The 26071-nt window shown below is 45.0% G+C and overlaps 1 protein-coding gene across 1 annotated transcript in view; it reads right to left on the bottom strand.

Moving 5' to 3' along the window:
* The window catches only part of VAX2 (ventral anterior homeobox 2), a 469611-nt gene that overhangs the window by 290530 nt on the left and 153010 nt on the right, over positions 1-26071 (bottom strand). Inside the window, exon 2 of the mRNA XM_086962849.1 lies at positions 8109-8296. Coding sequence (XP_086818975.1) covers positions 8109-8296 — 188 coding nt within the window. The remainder of the gene's footprint in view (positions 1-8108; positions 8297-26071) is intronic.

The following is a 26071-nucleotide window of genomic DNA, read 5'->3' as shown; positions in this document are numbered from 1 at the left end:
CTGCCAGTTTCTTTCCTGCTGATCAACTTTCTCCAGAACATGAGCTTCAAAAGGATGGCGAAAATTTGGAAAAGGGATTCCATAAACAATGGCAAATTTAAAAGATCAAATTTACGGATAGGAAGCAAATAAAAGGGCTCAGTGAAGTTAAGTTTGCCTGCTAATGCAGTAAAATCTGAAAACTTTGCACTATGTGAATGAACAGTTTCCATCTTCTCCCGAATTATCTTAAAAAATAATAAGGTTCACATATAATCATACTACATGGAAGTGTGTATTCTACATGGAACTGCCAAGAGCTGACTGGCCAATGGGAGTTTCAACCACTACTACTCACAGCTGCCATCAACACACTGTAGTAGTTGACGCCAAGATGCAACCAAACATCAGATGCTGCACAGTTGACCTGCACCAGCAGAGTCCTTTACCCATTGTCAGGCAGGGGCCTCTTTACAGCTCAATTTTTTTAAAACTTCCCAAGAATTTAATGGCGATCCGCCTGCCATCAACCCCACCGCCAAATTAGGATGGCCGAGGGAATGTGAATGGTACTGCGGCGGACGGGAAGACTGTCCACCGTGGTCCCACAAGGCGGTCATTTCCCACCCGCCTTGCGGGACCCGTTACAATGGGGGCATTTTTGCGGTGCCATGCAGGCACCACGGTGGGCATTACGATGCCTGTCTTTTTCGGCATAGATCCCGACGCAAAAAGACAGGCGGAGAATGCCATCGAAGGCCCATTGCAGGCCCTCGGGGGCTGGGCGGGTGGGGGTCTGCAAGTGGGGGATACCTATGGAACCCCCCTGCATTTGCATGTACAAGGTGGCAAGCACTGCACGGTGCCAGTCACGTTGTACATTCACATGCACAACATGTATTTTTACATTGTGCGTGTGATGCCGCCCACCGCAATGTAAAAATACAGGATGTGCCTGCCAGTGTGGCGGGTGCATCCTAATACGCATAGTGGGACCACCGCACCTATGGCGGGCGGTCCCTTTTGCCAATGGGATGGCGGTCGTAATCGACCCCTTAGTTTTTGAAAAAAATTATGGAAAGTGCTTGACTTTACAGCTTTGCACACGTTATAGAAAATAGAGACGGAAAAAATATTGACTTAAAAAACAGACTAAAAAATACAACTGCCAAAATATTAACGCTCTATATACAGCATGCTACATTCATTTTCAAATGTGCCTGCTTAGGCACAGTACACTAAAAAAAGAAGTTACAGTAGTAAACCTGTCCTGCAATAGGTGAAAAGTGAGTTTGTCTGGGCTCTGTAGGGAGATATATTTTTTGAAGTCTATATATACTTCCAGCAATGATGAAAGTGTTATAACATTCCTAGAGAACTGCAGGCTACGACTTATCACGCAATGCCACAAGACTGGACAATTAATTGGGAGGTTCATTTTATAAATTTACCTATACGACGTGATGCTGGGAGCTGCACAGCCTGGTTACACAATATTGATAACGATTGCATTCTTCGGTTCACACGTGACAGTAGCACCATAAAGATCCATAGCCTTGATGCATTTATCATGGCAGAAGCAGACCAACAAGAAACAACCATCATTGGCCTAATAACATGACAACCAACTGCATGTAGAGATTTTGAGATATTTGAAAACAACCTATCACAAGGCAGCGGCACTGACTTTCACCTCACCACGTCCATCATGAAGGACCACTAGGTTACGAACAGGAGGAAGCTGTGACCATCCTGGCACGCGCGTGCCCTTTTTTCAGTCATTAATACTGGCTTCTAAGGAATCATAAGTATGTAATAGTGATATTTACACACCCATACATAGAAAGGATACATTCTTTTACTATCTCCACTTAGCCATCAAGCACCTTTCATTAAGGTCTCCAAAAGTATAGTAGAGTCTTATATTAATAGAGGGCACCATTGTCTGCCACCATTTGGTCTGTCGTACTCCTTACCAGAGGTATTAATACTGCATTGCTGTTCACACACAGCAGGGTAGACGTATTAACCATCGCGATATTTTCCCCCTGTCCCACACTCTCACTGTTTGGAAAGGTCAAATCAGGTGCCAATTGTAAATGTGTACGGGATCGTCGGTGGACACGAAGGCAAAGTAACTGAGTACACTTCTCATGTTTTCTAAAGATGGACTAATAAATCTCTACAGGGATGCTGGCTTGTACATATGGGCATACAAATGTGTACAGGAAAACAATGATGCTACCAATGGACAAATACACGTTAAGAGATCATGGCTATCACTCAAAGACATTGAACTATGTTCAGACTTCGACCAAATGACTTGCAAATGTGGATATGGTTGATGCTAGTGGAAATGTAAATGAGGACGTACATCATGTCTAGGGGTGCACAGACAGAATATCGATGTTGGAATATCGAGTTGTTAATATCGAAGTGGCACAATATCGACTACAAGAATATCGTTGACCAGAATATCGACTTTAAGGTAAGAAATATTGTTTTCTTTAATATCGAAGTAAGTAATATCGTAAGTAAAAATATCTCAGTTAATAATATCGATATTTATATTAGAGTACTGTATTTTAGTATGTGTTAAAAGTATGTAATGTCATTTTTTTGAATAGCTTTTTTAATGCATTAATTAATTTATTGTTAATTAATTGTTGCGTATTTTAGGTCTGTTGTGGGTTTATAGGGGAATAGGGCGGGAAGTAATCTAATTATAATAAAGTAATTATTAATTTGTATTTATTCGTATTTATAATTATTTAATTATTAATTGATTATTAATTAATTATTTGATCATTATATTAAATAGGGAGGGAAGTAATTTCATTATAATAAAGTATTTTTTTATTTATTTATTAGTAGTTATAATTAATGTATTATTAATTATTACTTGGTTATTAATTTCTATTAATTACATATTTGATAATTATATTAATTGTGTTATTTTTTTAGGAGGGGGTTGTGGGTTTATAGGGTAATAGAGTGGGAAGTAATTTAATTATAATAATGTAATTACTAATGTTTGTTATTAGTTTATAAAATTAATTTATTATGAACAAATTATTAATTGGTGATTAATTAAAAAAATATTTAAGTGATAATTATGTTAGTGTTATTTTTTTTAATTTATAGGGAAATAGGGTGGGAAGTAATTTAATTAGAATAAATTAAATACTATTTTTTATTTATTAGTATTTATTTTATATTTCTATTTTAAAGTGTTGTTTGTGGTAATTTATTTATACATAATTAATTATTCAGTGTTTCCAAATTATAAATAATTTATTGGGAAATATGTTAATTGTGTCAACTCACTAGGAGTTGTTTGTGCGTTTATAGAGGAATATGTTGTGAAATAATTGTAAAAAAATCTTTAATACATTTTTTTGTTTATAATTAATTTATTTATAGATAGTTATTTGTTTGTAAAATGTTGTTTTTAAACTTTTCTAAATTAATGTTTGTAGTTAATTTTTAGTATTATTTGACAATAAAGAATTTTTCTATATTTTGTAATTTTTTTATATTTTTATATGGTTTTTAGTTTTGTGTTATTAACAATTTTTGTATAGTAGTTATTTTGTTTCTTTTTTTTCTTCTTTAAATTTTTGGGAAATATTAATTTTAACCCTCTGCTTTCCAACACTTTCCCTACAGTTGCACTCACTGGAGTGGGAATAGTAATTTTTACCCCTCCGCTATCTAAAACTTTCCCCACCGTTGCACCCACTGTAGTGGGAATAGTAATTTTTACCCCTACGCTGTCCAACACTTTCCCTACTGTTGCACGGGAATAGTCATTTTTACACCGCCGCAGTTGAATACTTTCCCTACTGTGGCACTCACTGGAGTAGGAATAGTACTGTTTACCCCTCCGCTATCCAACACTTTCCCTACTGTGGCACTCACTGGAGTGGGAATAGTAATTTTTACCCCTCCGCTATCCAACACTTTCCCTACTGTTGCACTCTCTGGAGTGAGAAAAGAAATGTTACCCCTACGCTATCCAACACTTTCCCTACTGTTGCACTCACTGGAGTGGGAATTGTATTTTTAACTCTTCGCTATCTAACACTTTCCCTACTGTTGCACTCACTGGAGTGGGAATAGCAATTTTTTACCCTTTGCTATCCAACACTTTCCCTACTCTTGCACTATCTTGAGTAGGAATAGTAATGTTTACCCCTTCGCTATTGAACACTTTCCCTACTGTTGCATTAGTTGGAGTGGGTATAGTAATTTTATTCCCTCCACTATCCAACACTTTCCCTACTGTTGCACTCGCTGGAGTGGGAATAGTAATTTTAACCCCTCCGCCATCCAACATTTTCTCTACTGTTTCAGTTAATGTAGTGCAAAATGTATTTTAAAAAGATTAACATTATTTTAATATTTTAAAATTTTAATTTATTATATATATATATATATTTTTTTGTTGTTGTATGTTTTTGGTTTATTTGTGTATATATATTATACTAGGTTACACAGAAAGCCGACAGCGGGCAATACTGTCCTGCATGCGGCCAGCCAGCACCCTCATCATTTGATACACAGTATCCCCTTTGGGGAGATGCTGCACATCAAAATAGTTTGTAGTTCAGAAACTGAGTGTTCCAAAGCTCAAGAAGCTAGTAAATTACGCTTTCTTGCCAGGGGATACTCAGAGCGGGTCGTACAAAAAGCAATTGATCGCTCTAAAACTATAACTAGAGCGCAGACCCTTACACCTAAGGCAATATCCAATATGACGAACAATGCTAATATGCCTGACCCACCTAGAATTTTTGTCATCTACAACCGAAAACATAGGGAAATCCGAAAAATCCTCTCCCGTAATTGGAACCTAGTGACAGGGGATCCTGTCATTGGGGGTCTAGTGGGTAAAAGACCTGAACTTTCTTACAGAAAATCCACTTCTATGTCAGACAGATTGGTTAAAAATTATCTGGAACAGCCAATACCGGAGACCTTCATGGCTCTGGGAAAAGGCTTCAAGAAATGCCCAAATTGCAAAGCTTGCAAATATGGGTGCAATAAGACACAATACCAGATACCTTTTAAAGATGCACCTGTACAGATAACTAAACAACTCACCTGAAAAACAGAATTTGCAGTGTATGTGTTGCAATGTCCTTGTGGGCTCCGGTATGTAGGGAGCACCTGACTACCGGCCCACAAGAGAATTTTGCAGCACATAAGAGCCATTACTACCAAGGATCAGTCATACCCGGTGGCACAGCATTTTGAGAGTACCCACGACTGTGATCCAAAACATCTACAATATTATGTTATAGACTGTGTGATGCCCTTAAAACGGGGAGGAAATAGAGATGCACTTCTTCGGGTCCTAAAGACCCGTTATATATTAGAGCTAGATAGCCGTACCCCGGGGGTTCTCAATGCCAGCGAGGACCTCTATACATGCTTGTGAATCCCTCTATGCATTAACAATAGTGGATTTTTGCTGGCATGGGGAACTCTCACACTAAACATACTGATGATGCCACCTTTTAACAACTTTATGCAATCTTAATGGCTCCTTATTAACAACCTGTCTGTCAATTTATATTGATAAAGAGAAGAATTATTGAATGGAGGGTCTCCCCCTTTTACAATTTTATTTTGATTATTTATTATTAGCACTATGCACTTTTTCACATATTGCACTAAGCATGTATTGCTGCTCCTTGCCACAATCTCAGGTATATATATTCCTCTACTTGGGGAAATAAAGCTTTGCACATGCACTTTAAGATTTTCCCACTTGGGATTTATTTGCCTATGTTTTTAAACCTGGAAATCTAAGGTCTCATATGAAATGATATGGAGATATCTTTTAATGGTGTTGAATATATGCATTGATTTATTTATATATGTATTTATGTTCATTGTGATATGTTGAACATATTTAATACTTTGAATGAATTGTGTATTGAGTTAAAAATAAGACTCATTATATTTTCAAAGTTATGGCGACTGGCAGTAAGAATTTTACCTTAGTCTTTCTACCGTTTCCATGGTTAAAACTTATGTATTTTATGGGAGGTAACAATCAGTCCGCCCTTTATGTTTAGTATATATACCTCATCTGTGGCAATGCAATCACATCATGTGATCAAGACTGTGGAGACAGTCGAAACGCTTCATGCGGGCATGCTGAGCACTAAAAGGCACGAATAAAGGCACCTTTTTGGCACCAGAATGGGGTTCTACTCTTCGTTATTCATCCAGTCGACAAACCAGCTGGTGGCGCCGTTGGCGTCTGACGAGATTCTATTTATATAGATATATATATATATATATTATTCCAAAAGCCTCCAAGCTTAAGGCAGCACTCCACGAAGGTGAGTTTAACAAAATCTTTATTTGAAAAGCGGCATGGTTGCACCAATGTTCCTCTTTTATCCCCCAACGCGTTTCAATGCTAACAAGCATCTTAATCATTGGGCGGTATATGGCAAAACCTGGAGCGGACCTCTGCATTCATTCCCTTATTGGCGTTCATTTTCCAGTAAATAAACCGCCATGAGTAGAAGTCCCAATTCCTCCATTCCGGTATAGCCAGTGTTTTGCCAAACTTCTTTCTCAGCCGATTTTCTGCATACTTTCACATCCCACCGGTGGGCCTCTGTGCATATCATCCGCTTTGTTTTCTGACACCCTCGCGCTGTAAGGGCTGAAGTACATTCACCAGCCCTTCAGAACTTAGTCCGGTTTCAATGGCGGTGCTTGCCTCCTACGGCAGGAGATGCCGTGTGTAATTTATTCCAAAAGCCTCCAAGCTTAAGGCAGCACTCACGAAGGAGGGATGTGAAAGTATGCAGAAAATCGGCTGAGAAAGAAGTTTGGCAAAACACTGGCTATACCGGAATGGAGGAATTGGGACTTTTACTCCTGGCGGTTTATTTACTGGAAAATGAACGCCGATAAGGGAATGAATGCAGAGGTCATTTCCAGGTTTTGCCATATACCGCCCCATGATTAAGATGCTTGTTAGGATTGAAACGCGTTGGGAGATAAAAGAGGAAAATTGGTGCAACCATGCCGCTTTTCAAATAAAGGTTTTGTTAAACTCACCTTCGTGGAGTGCTGCCTTAAGCTTGGAGGCTTTTGGAATAAAATATATATATATATGTATTTATAATTGTTAATGTTTCTAACAATGTATAATTTATTTAAATCATTATTTATCAATTTTTTAGTAAATATATGTATTATATTTGATATATGTATGTTTAATCTATTTTTACATATGTATTGCTTAAAATTTTAAACATTTTCTTATAATTCTAACTATGTTTTTTATTATATGCTTTATTTCCTTTAGTTGACATTATTTTTTAAACATTAAAAAAACCATCTTTTTAACAACGATATTTTTAACTATATTTTTTCTCGCTATTTTTGTACTTACCATGACGTAGATAGGACTTCGATATTCTGGACAACAATATTTTTTTCCGATATTTTTGTACCCGATATTTTCGTTGTCGATATTCTGTCAGTGATCCCTTGGAATAGACATGGCTGGTACCAATTAACAGATGTATGTGATCAGGCACCAAGTGTGCTTGTGTATTAAAGAATCATGACTGATACCAATGAGCAGGTAAATGTGACTAGACATCATCGCTAATAACACTGGACATGAAAATGGACACAAGGCTCGTGACAGGAAGCCATACCACCACATGGCAGCTTACATTTTTAGCAAGATCCATTGAAGCAGCCATAGCCACTGTAAAAATTAACAGGTGACCATCTATGTCAGCCACATTCATGAGTACTAATAATACGGCACATACTCTCTTTTTGAGGGCTTTGTTGCTCAAGAGGGTGGCACACCTAGACTTGTATTTCTCTAAGCTCACACCTATTAATGATTGTATGTACAGACGCTCAATTCTGCCTGAGTTGTAATTAATAATCATTAATAGGCACACAGGTCAGCATATCTTTCAAGATTTGTGGCTCCTCCTGCTGAGCTAGTTCATGACCAAGGTGATGGTGCTCTGCTAATAAAATTGTTTTCATAGCAAGACAAAGCACGACACAGCACTTGTATTGGGTCGGTTTCACCTACCAGAGATCACGTTGATAGGGAAGGGTGGTCTTACCTGGGTTTCAGAAAGGTTGAGCTGCCTAGCCAGTTCTGTCCTCTCTCGGCCCACCACGTACTGGCACCTCTGGAACTCCAGCTCAAGTCGATAGAGTTGCTCCGCAGTGAAGGAGGTCCTCGTCCGCTTTGGCCGATCCAAATCCAGGCCCTTGGGTAGAACAATCTCCCGGATTGTTCCTTTGGCATCTGTTGAGAAATCAGAAAGGTATTCATCTATTAGAGGAATCATTTCTAAAGGTAATCACTCCATGTTTCAGAATCAGCCCCACCATCTCTCAGGGTGATCACCCAATGTGTTTTATGATCCCTTCAGCTATCAGAGTGATACCTCCAACTTTCAGGGAAATTCCTCTTTTTCATGGGTTCTCTTCGACTTTCATTGTGATTCTACCACCTCAAGGCAATTCTGCTACCTCTCAAGGCAATCCCTCCATTTCTTATGGTGATATTTAGATCCCTCACAAACGATCTCTACATCTTTCAAAAACCGCCACTTCATATCTCAGTAATAGTGTTTTTCTCTCACACTTGGTTCCCTTATAAGTAGCCCCTCCATATTTCCTAACCACTTCCCCCATTTCACGGAGAAATCCCTGCATACCTGACAACTAGTTATCTGTTCCACCCAACCATCCTCACATCTTACAAAAATAATCCCTCCATCTCTCACATACAGTACCTACATCTCAGATAAACAACCAATCCTTCCCTCAAAACAGTCAGAATCGGTTAAAGACGCCCTCCACCTCTCAGTGCAATCCCTCTATACCTCAAGGGCATTTCCTGTCCCAGGGTGAAAACTCCATACCTCATGGCAATCCCTGCATCTTGCAAAATCAATCACTGCAAATGTATATGCTTGTTTAATAATCCTCCATATCTAAAAACAGCAAGCCACCTTCTCTGAAACTTTGGGGCTCATTACGATGGCGGACGGACCGGCTCTGTCCGCCATGGTGGGGGAAACCGGGACCGTCCGCCATGCATGTGGTGGTCCTATATACCGTATTATGAAGAGACCACCACTGCAGTGGTCCTGTTCCGCACCCTTAACATTGCGGCGGTGGCTACTGACAGCACCACCGCCGCAATGTCAAAATTAGCATGTTGTGCATTTCACTGCACTACGTAGCAGGCACAACATTGTGCCTGCCACTTGATGCAGTGAAATGTCGGGGTAGGATGGATACCCTCCCAGTGCACCCTCACCTCCCCCCAGCACAAGGGGGGCCTGCAACAGGCCCCCAAAACCAAATTCTGCAGGCCTTTCAACGGTGGTTGCACCGCCGCAGAAAGGCTAGCTGGTCACCTCATCATAATTTGGCGGGCACAGCTTGCTAGGCACAGCCACCATTTTGTGGATGCAGACCGCTCCGCTGGGCAATTGTAACGACTGCCTGTGGCGGTTCTGTGGTGGACGGGCTTTGCCTCAGCCGCGGTCGCAGTCTGAATCCCACCGCCATCATAATATGGCGGTTGGAGAATGGCGGTCCATAGGGCCGGCGGACGTCACCATTGGCCTGGCGGGAGTGGTTCTTCCGCCACCATATTTCACAACTCTCAAAACCATTCCCTTGCTTTAGGGGAATCTTTCATCTCTCAATGGGATCTTCAATCCCTTGTAAATAAAACTATCTACCAAAAGCAGTAATTTTGCTACCATGCCGAATCCCTCTCATTGACAATCAGTATGTCTCTCAAATTGAAAATCCCTCCATGTCTCTTTAGCAATCTCTTCACATTTCTAGGTCATTAACACCATCTCTTAGAAATCAATACAGGGTAATGACCTCATCTCTCAACACCAGTTCCTCCATTGATCAAGATTAGTCCATTAGCCTTTAAAACCAATCCCCTTGCCTCCCAAAAGCTACCATCTCCCAAACCCAACCCACCCACCTCTCAAAATAAATCCCTCCATCTCTCAGTACAGTCCCTTCATCTCTCATGACCAGTCCCCTTTGTTTCAAAATCAGTCCCTACATCTCTCGAAATGAATACCTCAATTTCTCCACTCACCCCCTCCATCTCTCAGAAGAATCCTTCAACTTTGCAAAACCATCTAAACATCAATTTCTCTGTCTCTCAAAAATGTATCCCTTCAGTCCCAGGGCAATCCTTCTTTACATTTCCAGCATTTCTCAAAATCAATCCCTCATTTCCCAAGACGATTCCACTATCTCCTAAAGCCAACCCCTCCATCTCTCAGAATCACTTCCTCTATTTCTTACAACCATTTGTTCCATTTCAAAATAAATCTCTCTACCTCTTAGGTCAATCGCTAGATCTCTCAATGTGATGATCTGTCCATTTTCAAACTCAATCTCTCCATCTCTTAGAATAAAGCTCCTACACCTCTCAAAATAAGTGCCTACATCTCTCAAGTCAATTGCTCCACCTACCAGGATAATTATTCCATCTCTCAAAGCCAGTCCCACTATCGAAATCAATCGTTCACCCTTCAATGCCAATCTTCCTATCTCCCAGTCCTCCACCACTCATCTCTTAAAATTCAATCCTACATCTCTTAAGGAAATCACTCCATTTCTTTAGACGATTGCACCATAGTTCAAGGCAGTTCCTCTATTTCTCAAAACAAATTCCACCATCTCACAGACACATCCCTTTGTCTATCAAAAAAGATCTCAATTTCCTGTGATGCACTCTTATTGTCACAGAGTGATCCCCTCTCTCCCTACCCAGCCTCTTGCAAGTCCAGTACCTCTGTTGCATGAGAAACTATTCATTCCATTCTCAGTGGGATCCACCCACTTTGGATCTATGATCAACTGCGCATATATTGACAAAACAGAGCGCTGGGTAATCTGCTATTGTCATCGGTAATCTGAATGGGGAAAACAAATTTTGGTACCACCCCATTTTCTCGGCCCTTGCTTGATGGATCACCTCTTTCACTGGAAAAACAAAGATTAAAGTGATGTTATAGTTAGGTATGGTAATGCAATTTTAGTTGACGTTAAGCTGTGTAAGCTACGAAATGCAAGGGGCAATTTGTCAATAATAGGGTATGTATCTCTGCCGCTGTCCTTGCAGCTTGCAGGTCATACGTCTTTTTGGATGAGGTTAAAGGCACAGTTGTCTGTAAAAGAATAGACTTCATTCTACTTAAAGTATCAATTCGAATAGAAGAGATATTCACAGAAGACCATAATGCTGCCTCCATGTCTGGATTGCTGTTTGGATACAATACTTGCATACAACAAATGACCCTGGAAGTAACGCTCACGAGATAGGGTTTTCCTGGCATCATGCCACAACAGCTGTGGTCACTTAATATAACGTAGCTACCGTTGGAAAGTTGTCTGAAAAAGGGCTCTATCTGTGTAGCTGGGGAGCCGTGCAGATGACATGAAAGGTTGTTTGATGAACCTTCGCAGGCTCCATGCAAGTTTATACCTTGACATAGAAGTGTACCGCTCAGTGATGTTTTACAATTATTACCACTAAGAAATACCTCTTTCTTGCCCCCACTCCAACATCTATGTGTATAAGGTAAATTCCAGGTTGATTTGATGTATCCTTTACCCAACCTTTCATACAGGCCTGCTGGTATATACTTTTGGCAGTATTGAAACTGAAAAGTTGTTATCGGGATTGTAATGGTGCCATGTATTATCCATTCAATGACAGGTCTTTCTGACATTGTCAGTGGTAATCTCTCAAGTTTTTCAATGCTCAGCGCCGTATAGTCTGCTCCTTTTTGTGCCAACGAGATTTGTCTATCAGTAAGGTTAAAGATAGAAAATAATGACGTTATGTTGATTATACGCCATGGCACGTGACCTGAACGCAGGTTTTGTAACGTCCAGCCTAGCTGTACAATAGAACGCAATAGGGACTGACCATGTTGTAACATTATCATATCCTGTTCTATTATATCAATAGCAGATGATACAATGCTGTCCAGTGAATAGATTCTGGAGGACAGAGTCGTTAACCTATTGTCCACAACAGAAAGTGTTTTTTTCCAAATTAATACGATCAATTTCTCGTATATTTTCTGCAGTTTCAATTTGATTTAATTTCCAAGCTTCATTGTAAGCTGCGTATATACCGGCGTATATGAAACGATTTTGACGCTGTTTGCGAGGTCCTAGTACGAAATCTAGCAAGTAAGCACCTTCTTTAAGTAAAGTTAAGTGTTGCTTAATTTCGAGAAGTGTGGATTTCTGTAGCCAGTCTAGGCATAGTTTTCCTACACTGTATGTTGTAACTATCCCTGGATGTTGTCTTTGGGAATATCTTGGGTCTGGCCTATTCTGTTTGAAACCCTGTACTTTATTCAGGAATCTATCTTGACAGTTATTAGTGTCTGTGGGCCAGATCAACCATTTGTTCCAATCAGGAATTGTTCTGTTTTGTTTTAAAATATAGGCCATGTCTAACCCCTCATCTGTAGTGGTGTTTCTATCAGGCATAGGCTTTGGTATAGACGGGTTGTATAAATCTTTTATCTTGGCTAAACCAAGACAGGTTGTTTGCTGAATTGCGTCATTCAGGAGCATTATTTGTTCTGGGATCATGCAGGCTCTAAACAATGCTTCTAAACCTTGTACCTGCCATTCTTTTGTACCCCAGATGGTTTTTGTCTCAATGTTGTTTTTCCAAAATTCAAAACCAAATGTTGAAATTTAGCATTTGTCAACATGTTTTTTATTTCTGTCTTATTTAACACTTTGAAATAGAATGTTTCAGGATCAGTGACATTAAACTCTGAGAAGTATGGGAATTTCTCATAAAAAATTTTTGAACTGCCTTTTGGCGGAGTTGGACAATGTTCCCATTGATTATAACAGAAAACATTTCTAGGATTTGCAGATTTATGCCGATAATGATGCCCAAAGTGATTGTAACAATACATTTCCTCATAATTTGACGAACCCTGTAAATATTAATGTTCTGTAGATTTTGCTGACATTTTTAAATCTGACATCATATTATTAATATTTTCAAAGTCCCAATCATCAGAGAAGGTACTAGGTGTTACAAAGTCACTTAAGGAAATCTTAAATTGGTGTGGATATTTCAAGAGCTCAACCGGGCCATAGATTTCATAATCAGTTTTGTCCCATGCTATACCACCAGGTATAGGCTTTGCTGTGATGTTCACTGATGATAGTTCTCTTTTTTCGATGTGAGAGGATCTGTGTGGTTACAGGACTAAGTTGATGTTATGACTTGCTGTGTGCATTGTACTATATTTTCCATCAATAAATCTACCCAAACTTAAAACCAAGATGAGCCATAGAAGGATGAAAAGTACACCTAACACAATCCATAATTTAATCCATGGTGAAGTTAGATATGTTTCTCTCAGTTGATGAAAGAGCTCTGTGATTTGATTTTTGAAAGTTTTTGTTGCTGGCTTGTCTCCATGTTCACCCGGGAGGGTCTCAAGGCGCTTGGGGGAAGGGGTCCGCTACTGTTCGAACAGCCAGGTCTTGAGTTGTCTTCTGAAGGCGAGATGGTCCTGGGTCAGTCGAAGGTGAATGGGGAGGGAGTTCTATGTTTTGGCCGCCAGGTAGGAGAAGGATCTTCCTCCGGCGGTGGCTCTTCGGATGCGTGGAACGGCGGCGAGGGCGTGGCTGGTCGATCGTAGCTGGCGGGTGGGTGTGTAGAAGGTCAGGCGGTCGTTGAGGTACTTGGGGCCTAGGTCTTAGAGAGACTTGTGTGCGTGGGTGAGGAGCCTGAACGTGATCCTCTTGTTGACGGGGAGCCAGTGCAGGTCCCTCAGGTGGCTGGAGATGTGGCAGCGTTGGGGGATGTCCAGGATGAGAGGGCGGATGCGTTCTGGATCCGTTGGAGTCTTCTCTGTAGCTTGGCTGTGGTTCCGGCGTAGAGGGTGTTTCCGTAGTCCAGTCGGCTGGTGATGAGTGCCTGGGTGACCGTCTTCCTGGTTTCGGTCGGGATCCATCGGAAGATCTTGCGGAGCATGCGTAGGGTGTGTAAGCAAGATGATGAGACGCGTTGACTTGTCTGGTCATCGAGAGGGAGGAGTCCAGGATAAAGCCCAGGTTGCGTGCGTGGTCTGTTGGTTTGGGAGCGGTGCCCAGGGCGGGGGGCCACCAGGAGTCATCCCAGGTGGAGGGTGATGGTCCCAGGATGAGGACTTCCGTCTTGTCTGAGTTCAGTTTCAGGCGGCTGGTCTTCATCCATTCGGCGACGTCTTTCATCCCTTCGTGTAGGCTGGTTCTGGCGGTGTCGGGGTCCCTGGTGAGGGAGAGGATCAGCGTGGTGTCGTCGGCGTAGGAGATGATGTTGAGGTTGTGTTGGCGTGCGATGGCTGCAAGAGGTCTCATGTAGACGTTGAAGAGGGTGGGGCTGAGTGATGATCCTTGTGGCACGCCACAGATGACTTCAGTGGCCTCGGATCGAAACGGGGGGAGGCGAACTCTCTGTGTTCTTCCGGCGAGGAATGAGACGATCCACTCCAGTGCCTTCTCCTGGATGCCGATGTTGCTGAGGCGTTGAACTAGGGTGCGGTGGCAGACAGTGTCGAATGCTGCAGAGCGGTCCAGGAGGATGAGTGCCGCTGTTTCCCCGTTGTCGAGCAGGGCTCGGATGTCGTCAGTGGCTGCGATGAGGGCGGTTTCGGTGCTGTGGTTGGCTCTGAACCCGGACTGCGAGGGGTCGAGGGATCCGTTTGTCTCGAGGAAGGAGGCCAGCAGTCTGTTGACGATTTTCTCGATGACTTTAGCAGGAAACGGGAGGAGCGAGATGGGGCGGAGGTTCTTGAGGTCGGTGGGGTCTGCTGTTGGTTTCTTCAGTAGGGCGCTGAGCTGTGCGGTGTTGAAGGAGGAGTTGATGATGTTCCGGAGTTGGGTGCGATGGTGGAGTCGGCCTTGTTGAAGATGTGGTGGGGGCACGGGTCGGTGGGTGATCCGGAGTGGGTGGGATTCATCGTGCGGACTGTGTCTTCGGTGGTCACTGTGGTCCAGGTGCGCAGGGTGGCGGTGGGGGGCGTTGGTTCGACGGTTGGCTGCGTGGATGGTGCGCCGAAACTGTTGTGGATGTCGGCAATCTTGCGGTGGAAGAACGAGGCGAGAGAGTCGCAGAGATCTTGTGAGGGAGTGATGTCGTTGTTGCCGGTGCTGGGGTTGGAGAACTCCTTGACGATGCTGAAGAGTTCCTTGCTATCCTGGGCGTTGTTGTCCAGTCGGTCCTTTAGTGATTTCTTCTTGGTGGTGCGGATGAGCTGGTGGTGTTTGCGGGTGGCTTGTTTGATGGCGGTCATGTTGTCTGTGGTCTGGTCGAGGAGCCAGGCTTTCTTGAGGGTGCGGCAGTTCTTCTTGGAGTCCTTGAGTTCGTCGGTGAACCAGGGGGCCTTCTTGCTTCTCGGTCTGCTGGGAGGGTTCTTCAGTGGTGCGAGGTTGTCGGCGCAGGCGGTCAGCCACTGTGTGAAGTTGCGGGCTGCTTCGTTGGGGTTGGTTGTGCTGGCGGGTGGGCTCTGGCTGAGGGAGGTGGTGAGCTGGTCGGCGGTGATCTTGCTCCAGCTCCTGTGAGGTACCTGTTGCGGATGGTGGTGGGCGTGGTTCTTTTGAAGCTGAAGTGGACGCAGCTGTGGTCGGTCCAGTGGAGTCCGGTGGCGTGGCTGAAGGTGATGTGCTTGCTGGAAGAGAAGATGGGATCAAGCGTGTGGCCGGCGTAGTGTGTGGGGGTGTTCACCAGTTGCTTGAGTCCGAGGTTGGCGAGGTTTTCCAGCAGGGCGGCGGTGTTGCGGTCCGTGTTGTTCTCCAGGTGGAAGTTGAGGTCTCCTGGGAGGATGTAGTCGGCGGAGGGGAGGGCGTGTAGGCTGATGAAGTCGGCGATGTCTTCGCTGAATTGTTTGCGTGGTCCCGGGGGTCTGTAGATGAGGGTGCCTCTGAGGGTGGTCTTGGGGTCGGTGTGTTTCTGGAAGTGGAGGTGTTCCGCGGTGGCGAAGGTGTCGTCGGAGTCGGTCGTGATGCGGATGGTGTTCTTGTGGACGATGGCGATGCCTCCTCCTCTGGTCTGGTTGATGCGGTCCCTCCTGATGATCTTGTACCCGTCCGGGATGGCGATGGCGATGTTGGGGGCTGAGGAGACGTTCATCCAGGTTTCCGTGAGGAAGGCGATGTCGGGTGATGTTGCATTGAGGAGGTCCCAGAGTTCCACGGCATGTCTGTGGATGGAGCGGGTGTTGATCAGGATGCACTTCAGGTGGTTGTTGCTGGTGCTTGGCTTGGCGGGTGCGGTGCAGGATCGGAGGCAGGTGAACTTGCAGCTTTTGCAGGTGAAGGGCCCGTGGGTGCGTTTCGGGGTGGCTCAGTAGCAGGCGGGGTTCCGTCCGGCATTGAGTGCATTGAGGCTGGCGGCATCGTAGGTCCTTCGGGTCGTCTTGCATCGGCGGGGGCCAGGGGTCCTGGCCCTGGGCTCGGTCCAGGCGCGGACGGGCGCAGACGAGCTTCCCTTTGGCGCGCCTTCGGTGCACAATCGGCGCGCCCGCTGGCGTCAATGCTGCGCGTTCATGGGAGCGACATAAGAAGGAGCGGGAGGGAGGAGCAGCTGGGTGGCGGGAGCGGGGCGGCGAATGGGCAGGAGGGGGCGGGGCTGCAGGGAGGCAGAGGGGGGAAAGGAGGGCAGAGGGCGGCTCAGCGGCGGCTGGGTCGCCCTGGGACAAATGAGAGTGAAACCGAGTAAAAACAAACTAAGGCAGCAGAAATGAAGGCAGCAGAGGGCAGAGGGCACCAAGGGCACCAGATGGTAGATGACAAGAGAGAAGGAGGAGGCAAAACGAGGAGTGAAAAAACGATAAAAAAAGGGAAAAAACGAGTAAAGAAATAAGACTAAGGCAGCAAAAACGAAGGCAGCAGGGGCACCAAGGGCACCAGAAGGCTGATGGAGGCAGTAGCAGGGGTGTGTGGGGGCGACCTCGCCTGGTTACAGGCTCAGCGGTCGCTCCCTGCACCTCTGCGCTGTCTCCTTAAGAAGGAGCCGGGAGGGAGGAGCAGCTGGGTGGCGGGAGCGGGGCGGCAAATGGGCAGGAGGGGGGCGGGGCCGCAGGGAGGCAGCGGCGGGAAAGGAGGGCAGAGGGTGGCTCAGCGGCGGCTGGGTCGCTCTGGGACAAATGCGAGTGAAACCGAGTAAAAACAAACTAAGGCAGCAGAAATGAAGGCAGCAGAGGGCACCAAGGGCACCAGATGGCAGATGACAAGAGAGAAGGAGGAGGCAAAACGAGGAGTGAAAAAAACGATAAAAAAACGAGTAAAGAAATAAGACTAAGGCAGCAAAAACGAAGGCAGCAGGGGCACCAAGGGCAGCAGAAGGCTGATGGAGGCAGTAGCATGGGTGTGTGGGGGCGACCTCGCCTGGTGTATGGACTGATACCTCCTAGAGAATTTCTTGGCATATTATTAAGACTACGTTGGACACTTATTAGATGTTTGACCCACCCGTCACCCGAACCTAATACCCTCGCTGTTATAGATTGCTTTATGTCCCGTTTTTTTCTCTCCACTACCACATTTCCCTTGGGATGGAATGGACTAGAATACCGTAATGCAATGCCCAAACTGGCCATGGCCTCCTTGTAAGCCCGAGAGCTAAACGCAGGACCCTGGTCAGAATGTAGAATGCCAATTGCGTATGTGCCGATAATGACTCGCAAATCTTTTACAACAGTTCTGGCGTCAGCCGAGTGCTGGGGCCACACCCAATTTATTTATTTATTTATTTATTTCGATTTGTATAGCGCTATATAACCCAGGGGTCTCTAAGCGCTTATCAAATGAATCTCGTCTTAATATTTATGGGACCGCATTTGTCTGGTCGGACGTATGCCTGTAGACAGTCTAATGCTGTCTAACAGAGGTGTCTGGGCTGGTATCTGGTCCGGTTCACAACTGCGATCTCTATTGCAGTCCTGACAGTCCATTGCAAAGTTATAAACATGCACACTCATTACCGGCCACCAGTATTGTGATTGTAATTCTATTAGAGATTTCAGGATCTCTTGGTGCCTCACACCCAATCCCATGTGTGCTTCTTGTATCAAGAAGACTCTCCTGTTCGTGTTTGGAATTACTCTATCCCCCACTCCAGGGATTTGAGCAAAAGGAACGGAGTTCGCATCAATTATCTATGTATTGCCAAGTGGATAGTTTAGAGGTAGCGCCGCATAATTGCCTTCCATTGAGGCTTTTACTGCAAGCAGCGTTTCGCCATCTATTTGTTTTTTTCGTACGCTTTTTTGTGGCTACGGAAGCCGAGTGATCAGCTGCCGCTGTGGCTTTGTCAGCCAATGAATTTCCTGCAACGTGAACGCCATCACGTTTAAGACTCTGCGTATGTATCACGTGAGTCTTTTGTAGTTCTTTCTGCAAAAGAACTACTTGTTCCCATAGTTTGTTATGCTTTATTGTGGCACCTGCCTCATCTTTGTAACTGTTTTTTATCCAGGTCTGCATGGAATTATTGTAAGATCGGACGCAGTATGCTAAATCGCACACTATTGGTGTCGGGAATTCGCGATCGGCCTTTTCAAGCGCCATCTTTAAAGATCTTATTTCAGCTCGCTGAGCTGTACAGTTTCTGAGAGATTCAGTTTTAGTGACCATCGGTCTGAATTTACCTAGGCGCCAGCGACCTTTAACAATCGTGCACGCTGCATTGTAAATCTGTTTTTCCACAACGTAGTGTTGTGCAAATCTGTCCATGTAGATTACACAGGTGTACTGTTCGAGAGGCAGAATTTCGATCGGCAGAGGACATTCATTTTCATATTCCAGATATTCTAGTTTTTTTTCATTTTCGGTTCAAATGCGTGTGTCACGTCTTCTGTTGCAAGAGAAGCTTCCCATTTTATCCATTTTGGATCTAGAGCTTTAGCATTAAGATTGCCTGGTATTGTTACCGCCTCAAGGGCTTATACTGCTGTTAAAACAGATATCCCTTTCCCTTGGGCTAGGGCTCTTTCTTTTGCTACAGTAGTTTGAACCGCAGTTAGAGGTTTTTCAGTAGAACTGAATTTCATTTCAGCTTGTGTGTACAAATGTGATTTATAAGCTATTGGTACCGTTTCTCCCTCACTAGAGGTCAGGTATGTGAATCTGCATCTTCCAGGGATGACTCGGATTACAAGGTTGCGTTCGTTTGCGCGTGTTTGCAGTTTTGTTTTAGTTAACATGTCTGTCTGTAATGATCTTAAAATTTCTGTGTGTTTTTGAGTCCAATTAATTGGTTTAAATTCAGGTTTTATTAGTTCGTAGAGAGGTTTAACCCTCTCTGCATAATTTAGAATGTATGTTCTTCAGAAATTCCAGAAACCTAGTATTGATTGTAAGTACTTCAGCGTTTTTGGAGCTTGGAGTACTGCACACTTCTCTAAGAAGTTGTCTGCTAGGCTTTTACCTTCGCTTGATAATTCATATCCTAAAAATAGGACAGTTAGATGGGCAATTCGTGATTTTTTAAAGTTAAATTTGTACCCTTCAGCTGCGAACCCGAGTATTATGGTGTTCACTCTTTTCAAGTGAGTTTCCAGGTCATCGTCTGTAAGATAGATGTCATTGACATAAGATAATGCCTCATCATCATACATTTGTAGTAACTCTGTTACCCTGGCTGAAAATAATCCTTGGCTATTCTTGAATCCCTGTGGGAGACGACAAAATAGTTTTTGGGTCCCCCTGCTGGATAAAGGGGTCAAATATCTACTTTCAGGTGTTATGTTTTGACAGAAGAAACCATTTGAAATATCTAATGTCGTTTTATATTTCTTGTGCACAATGTTATTCATTAGTGCTGCACTGTGTGAGTTTTGTGCTGCAAAAGTTTTACACCAGGAGTTTAGATGTCTGTAGTCCAAAACTAGACGATATAAATCATCTGGCTTCGGGACAGGAAACAAAGGATTGTTCGTTTGTGAGGTGCATGTTTCAATCACCCCGATATTCAAGTTGATCTAAAATTTCTTTTACTTGTTTTTTAGCTTCTTGCTTAACAGGATACTGCCTCTGTGCAGTAGGTTGATTTTTTAACTGGATTATATGATTAGGAGAATCCTCATCCCATCCTACATTATTTTTATATAATGCAGGGGCTTGGGCCACTGCCCATTTTCTAGCAAGTGTGTATTTTTAATGAATTGGAATGTGATTTGAGAAGGCAGGCATAATCATTACTTCGCCATGTGGGCACTCCCTGACAAACTCTGGTGGCCAGACCTTTTCTGCTACAAGGATATCATAGCCTTTAGGAAGGTTCTCCCAAAAGAGACCTTTTATTTTCCTAGTTTTATCTCCCTCTATACGTAATGTTATTTCATATAGGTTATGGGGCACGCTCACTCGGGTGTCTGTAGTTTCCACTTGAATGTATTCATCCGTGTCCACTGTCTCCAGAAGATTCATCAGGATCTTGCAAGCTATGCTCACTTCTGCTGCGCTGTCTAGCATTGTCTGGGCCCACTCTCCGTTTTTCAGTTGTGTCCTCAGAATTCTCGGCATGTTTTATTTTAATACTGGCTACCTTCTTTCTGGGAAATTGTAATTTTTTACTTTGATGAGCAGGATCCTTGTCTTTGGACTTGACGTGCTCTTCTTTAAGTTCTGTACGTCCTCTTCTTTCCGATTTCTTTGATGAGGTCTGAAAATATCGAGAGGGACGTAAATCCATATCTTGATATCTGTCAGGTTTTCTCAAATTGTCCCTATTTCTAAGGTTGTATCATTTTTCAGAGGGCTCCCTTTGGGGAGACTTTCCCCCCCCCCCTCCCGGAGATCTATTTCTTCGTTGGGGAGACCTTCCTCTGAACTGAAACTGTTTTTCTCTGGGAGTGGTTTGTTTATTACCTTCCCACTTCTTCTTTTGAGAATTGAGATTATTTTTAATAAAGGTTTTTTCAAGATTTTCAGTTAGTGTATTTAGTCGGTAGGTTGTACCGTCAATTGTTAATTGAACTAAATCCCTATATGCTCTTGTTAATTCTTCTATTTTAACTAAGAGTTCTTCGCTTGACATTTTTTCAATGTCGGGATTTGGTGTGTAGCTGGCTAGAACCGGCCATGTGGCTCCTGGTCTACCTAGTGGACCGAGCCTGGTAATGTGATTTTGATGTTTTAGGGCGCCATTAAGCCAGAGCAGGTGCTCTTGGTATGTTAGTGGAATTTCAACTTCCTCGAAAGGAGAGTATTCCTCTGGAGCTTCCGCTATTTTGTAGTAGTGGAACTCATGTGTTACAGCATGTGCTACTGGAAAATTTATTCAGGAATAGAATACCTCTTTCTGCCGAAATTCATGTGCCTCTACCACAAATACGACTGTACCACCTCTTGATGTTACTCCATTTTCTATAAGTTTTATAGTTATTGTTTTTCTTATATTGACCGGGATGATTATTGCATCATGGTCGTCTTCATTAAACCCTGTAACGTCTGCACGCGGTTGGTTCGCATTTACTGCGGCATTACCGGTTTCGTTGTTGTCGCCGTGATTTGACATTGTTTAATGAAAGTTTTGAGGAAACAAAGATTAGGTGCACAATATTTTGGAACACTGTATCCTTCAACGTTGACTACACCAAAAACGAATACATAGGATTCTCATTCTACTAAGTTCTGGCGGATATTAACCTTTCACCCACTCCAGGCGTCTATTGGAGTTTTTACGGGAAAAAGGGGTCTGTGTGAAAAAGCACGACTGAGTTACTCTAGTATCTTGCGTTAGATTATCGCCTTACCAAACGTTGGGCGCCATGTAGTGTAGTTCAAGTCAAGTCAAGTTTAAATTTGTATAGCGCACTACTCACCCAGAGGGTCTCAAGGCGCTTGAGGGAGGGGGGAGCTTACTTATCAAATATCCAAGTTTTAAGTTGGTTTCTGAAGGAGAGGTGGTTCTGTGTGAGGCGGAGGTGGGTGGGGAGGGAATTCCAGGTCCTGGCTGCTAAGTAGGAGAAGGATCTTCCACCCATGGTGGATCTCTGGATGCGTGGAATTGTGGCGAGAGCCTGATTAGACGAACGAAGTTGGCGGTGGGGGTGTAGAAGGACAGGCGCGTGTTGAGGTATTCGGGTCCTAGGTCGTAGAGGGCTTTGTGTGCGTGGGTGAGGAGACGGAACGTGATTCTTTTGTCGACGGGGAGCCGGTGGAGGTCTTTCAGGTGACCGGAAATGTGAGCTTGGCGGGGGATGTCTAGGATGAGTCTGGCTGAGGCGTTTTGGATGCGTTGGGAGTTTTTTCTGTAGTTTGGCTGTGGTTCCGGCGTAAAGGGTGTTTCCATAGTCTAATCGGCTAGTGACCAGTGCGTGGGTAACCGTCTGTCTTGTTTTGGTGGGGATCCAGTGGAAGATTTTGTTGAGCATACGTAGGATGTTGAAGCAAGATGATGAGACGGCGTTGACTTGTCTGGTCATCGAGAGGGAGGAGTCCAGGATGAAGCCCAGGTTACGTGCGTGGTCCGTTGGTTTCGGTGCGGTTCCCAGGGCCGGTGGCCACCAAGAGTCGTCCCAGGTGGAGGGGTATGATCCTAAGATGAGGACTTCCGTTTTGTCCGAGTTTAGTTTTAAACGGCTGTTCTTCATCCACTCGGCTACTTCTTTCATCCCTTCGTGTAGGTTGGTTTTGGCGGTGTTTGGGTCTTTGGTGAGGGATAGGATCAGCTGGGTGTCGTCTGCGTAGGAGATAATGTTGAGGTTGTGTTGGCGCGCAATGGATGCGAGGGGACTCATGTATACGTTGAAGAGGGTGGGGCTGAGTGAAGATCTTTGGGGTACGCCGCAGATGACATTGGTGGCTTCTGATCTATAAGGGGGGAGGCGGACTCTCTGGGTTCTTCCGGCGAGGAACGAGATTATCCAGTCCAATGCTTTTCCTTGTATTCCGACGTTGCTGAGGCGTTGTATAAGGGTGTTATGACAGACTGTGTCGAAGGCGGCGGAGAGGTCAAGTAGGATGAGGGCGGCTGTTTCTCCGTTGTCCAGTAGAGTTCGAATGTCGTCTGTTGCTGCGATGAGGGCGGTCTCGGTGCTATGTTTGGATCAAAGCCGGACTGTGAAGGGTCGAGGGATTTGTTGGATTCGAGGAAGGCGGCGAGTTGACTGTTGACGGCTTTCTCAATGACTTTGGCCGGGAATGGGAGGAGCGAAATGGGGCGGTAGTTCTTAAGTTCAGTGGGGTCTGCTGCAGGTTTATTCAAGAGGGCGCTGAGTTCGGCGTGTTTCCAGCTTTCCGGGAAGGTGGCGGAGTTGAGGGAACAGTTGATGACGTCTCGGTGATGGGGTGCGATAATGGAGTCTGCTTTGTTGAAAATGTGGTGGGGACAAGGGTCGGTTGGCGATCCCGAGTGAATGGTGTTCATCAGGCGGATGGTGTCTTCAGTGGTGATTGGGTTCCAGGCGTAGAGGTTGTTGGAGGGGGTTATTAGTTCAGAGGTAGGTGGGGTGGGCTGGTCTCCAAAGCTGTTGTGTATGTCAGCGATTTTGTTGTGGAAGAACGAGGCTAGAGAGTCGCAGAAGTCTTGGGATGGAGTGATGTCGTTGGTGCCGGCGGTGAGGTTAGTAAACTCTCTGACGATGTTGAAAAGTTCCTTGCTGTTGTGGGCCTTGTTGTCAAGCCGATCCTTGAATGCTGATTTCTTGGTGGATCGGATCAGTTGGTGGTGTTTGCGGGTGGCGTTCTTGAAGGTGGTCAGGTTTTCATTGGTTGGGTTTTTTCGCCAGGCTTTCTCGAGGGTGTGACAGATTTTCTTGGATTTCTTAAGGTCATCGTTAAACCAGGGGGCTTTTTTTCTGCCATGCTTGACTTGGTGGGTTTTTCAGGGGTGCTAATTCGTTGGCACTGTGGGTTATCCATTGTGTGAGGTTGGTGGTTGCTTGGTTTGGGTCCGCTGATTTTGCAGGAGGGTTTTGGTGAAGTGATGTGAATAGCTGGTCGGTGGTAATTTTATTCCAGTTTCTCCGGAGAATTGGTTGTGGGTGGTTGTGGGTCGTAGTCTTTTTGTAGTTGAAGTGTACGCAGCTGTGGTCCGTCCAATGGAGAGCTGTGGTGTGATTAAAGGAGATGTGCTTGCTGGAGGTAAAGATTGGGTCGAGCGTGTGCCCGGCAAAGTGGATAGGGGTGTCAACAAGTTGCTTGAGTCCGAGATTGGCCAGGTTTTCCAACAGGGTGGTGGTGTTGCTGTCGATGTTCTTTTCCAAGTGGAAGTTGAGGTCTCCCAATAGGATGTAGTCCTTGGAGGGGAGGGCGTGAGGGCTGATGAAGTCAGTGATGTCTTCGCTGAATTGTGTGCAGGGTCCGGGTGGTCTATAGATGAGGGTGCCTCTGAGTGTGGTCTTAGGGTCGGTGTGAATCTGGAACTGAAGGTGTTCGGCCGTTGTGAGGTTCTCATCAGAACTGGTCGTGATGCGGATGGTGTTCTTATGGATGATGGCGATGCCTCCTCCTGTTTGGTTGATGCGGTCCTTTCGGATGATCTTGTAGCCTTCCGGGATGGCTATGGCGATGTCGGGTGCTGAAGAGGCGTTCATCCAGGTTTCTGTAAGAAAGGCGACGTCCGGCGATGTGGTGTCGAGTAGGTTCCAAAGTTCAATGGCGTGTCTGTGGACCGAGCGGGTGTTGAGTAAGATGCACTTCAGGTGGTTATTGTCGGAGCTCTGTTTTGAGTGAGTGGATTTGGTGTGGGTCCTGATGCAGTCGAACTTTCAGGAGTGGCAGGTGAAAGGTCCATGGGTGAGTCCTGGAGCGGCTTGGTAGCAGTCGGGGAGACGGCCGGAGTTGAGTGCTGAGAGGGTGGCGGAGTCGTACGTAATGCGGGTGGAGAGGGGTTCGCGGGGGGCCAGGGGGTCTGGCGCTGGGCGCGGTCCAGGCGCGGATGGGCGTAGACGGGCTTACCTTTAGCGCACCTTTGGCGCGCTAAAGGTAAATAGGGCGCATCCGCTGTGCGTGAACGCTGCGCGCGTATCCATCTGTCATAAGTGGATAGTGGAGGGGGGGTGGGGCGAGGGAGGAGCAGCTGGGAGGCGGGAGTGGGGTGGAGAGCCGGGCTGGGATGCACAACAACAAACAACAAAATGGCAGCAAGCCAAAAGTGAAACAGGACGAGATTGGGGCACGACCTTAATTAAGCGCTACGAACTGGGCAGGACAGTCAGGCAACAATTATTAGAGCAGGCAAAGCGAGTGGCACAGCAAATAATAATGGCACGGTAAATAACAAATCACGGTCTGATACTAAAGCGCTCCGATGATTCAATATTCAGCAGTGCGAGCAAGTCTGGCAATAAGCGCTACTATGACAAAACAAAATTATAGCAGTGCGAGCAATGCGTGGCAATCAGAAAACAAAATTATAGCAGTGCGAGCAATGCGTGGCAATCAGAGCGCTACGATACCACGTGTGGATGAGCAGGGAGCAGCGAGGGGAGCGACCGCTTCTGAGAGGCTCAGGACGGTCACAGCGCTATAGCTGGAAAGGTAGAGCCTACACTCTCTGTGGGAGGGAGGAGCAGCTGGGAGGCGGGAGAGGGGTGGAGAGCCGGACTGGGAGGCACAACAACAAACAACAAAATGGCAGCAAGCCAAAAGCGAAACAGGACAAGATTGGGGCACGACCTTAATTAAGCGCTATGAACTGGGCAGCACAGTCAGGCAACAATTATTAGAGCAGGCAAAGCGAGTGGCACAGCAAATAATAATGGCACAGTAAATAACAAATTACGGTCTGATACTAAAGCGCTACGATGATTCAATATTCAGCAGTGCGAGCAAGTCTGGCAATAAGCACTACTATGACAAAACAACATTATAGCAGTGCGAGCAATGCGTGGCAATCAGAAAACAAAATTATAGCAGTGCGAGCAATGCGTGGCAATCAGAGCACTACGATACCACGTGTGGATGAGCAGGGAGCAGCGACCGCTTCTGAGAGGCTCAGGACGGTCACAGCGCTATAGCTGGAAAGGTAGAGCCTACACTCTCTGTGGGAGGG

This window comes from Lissotriton vulgaris, chromosome 3_1, assembly GCF_964263255.1.
Source record: "Lissotriton vulgaris chromosome 3_1, aLisVul1.2, whole genome shotgun sequence".
Classification (NCBI taxonomy): Eukaryota; Metazoa; Chordata; class Amphibia; order Caudata; family Salamandridae; genus Lissotriton; species Lissotriton vulgaris.
The sequence above is the reverse complement of the archived record's forward strand: the minus strand, read 5'-3'. Positions and strand labels throughout refer to the sequence as shown.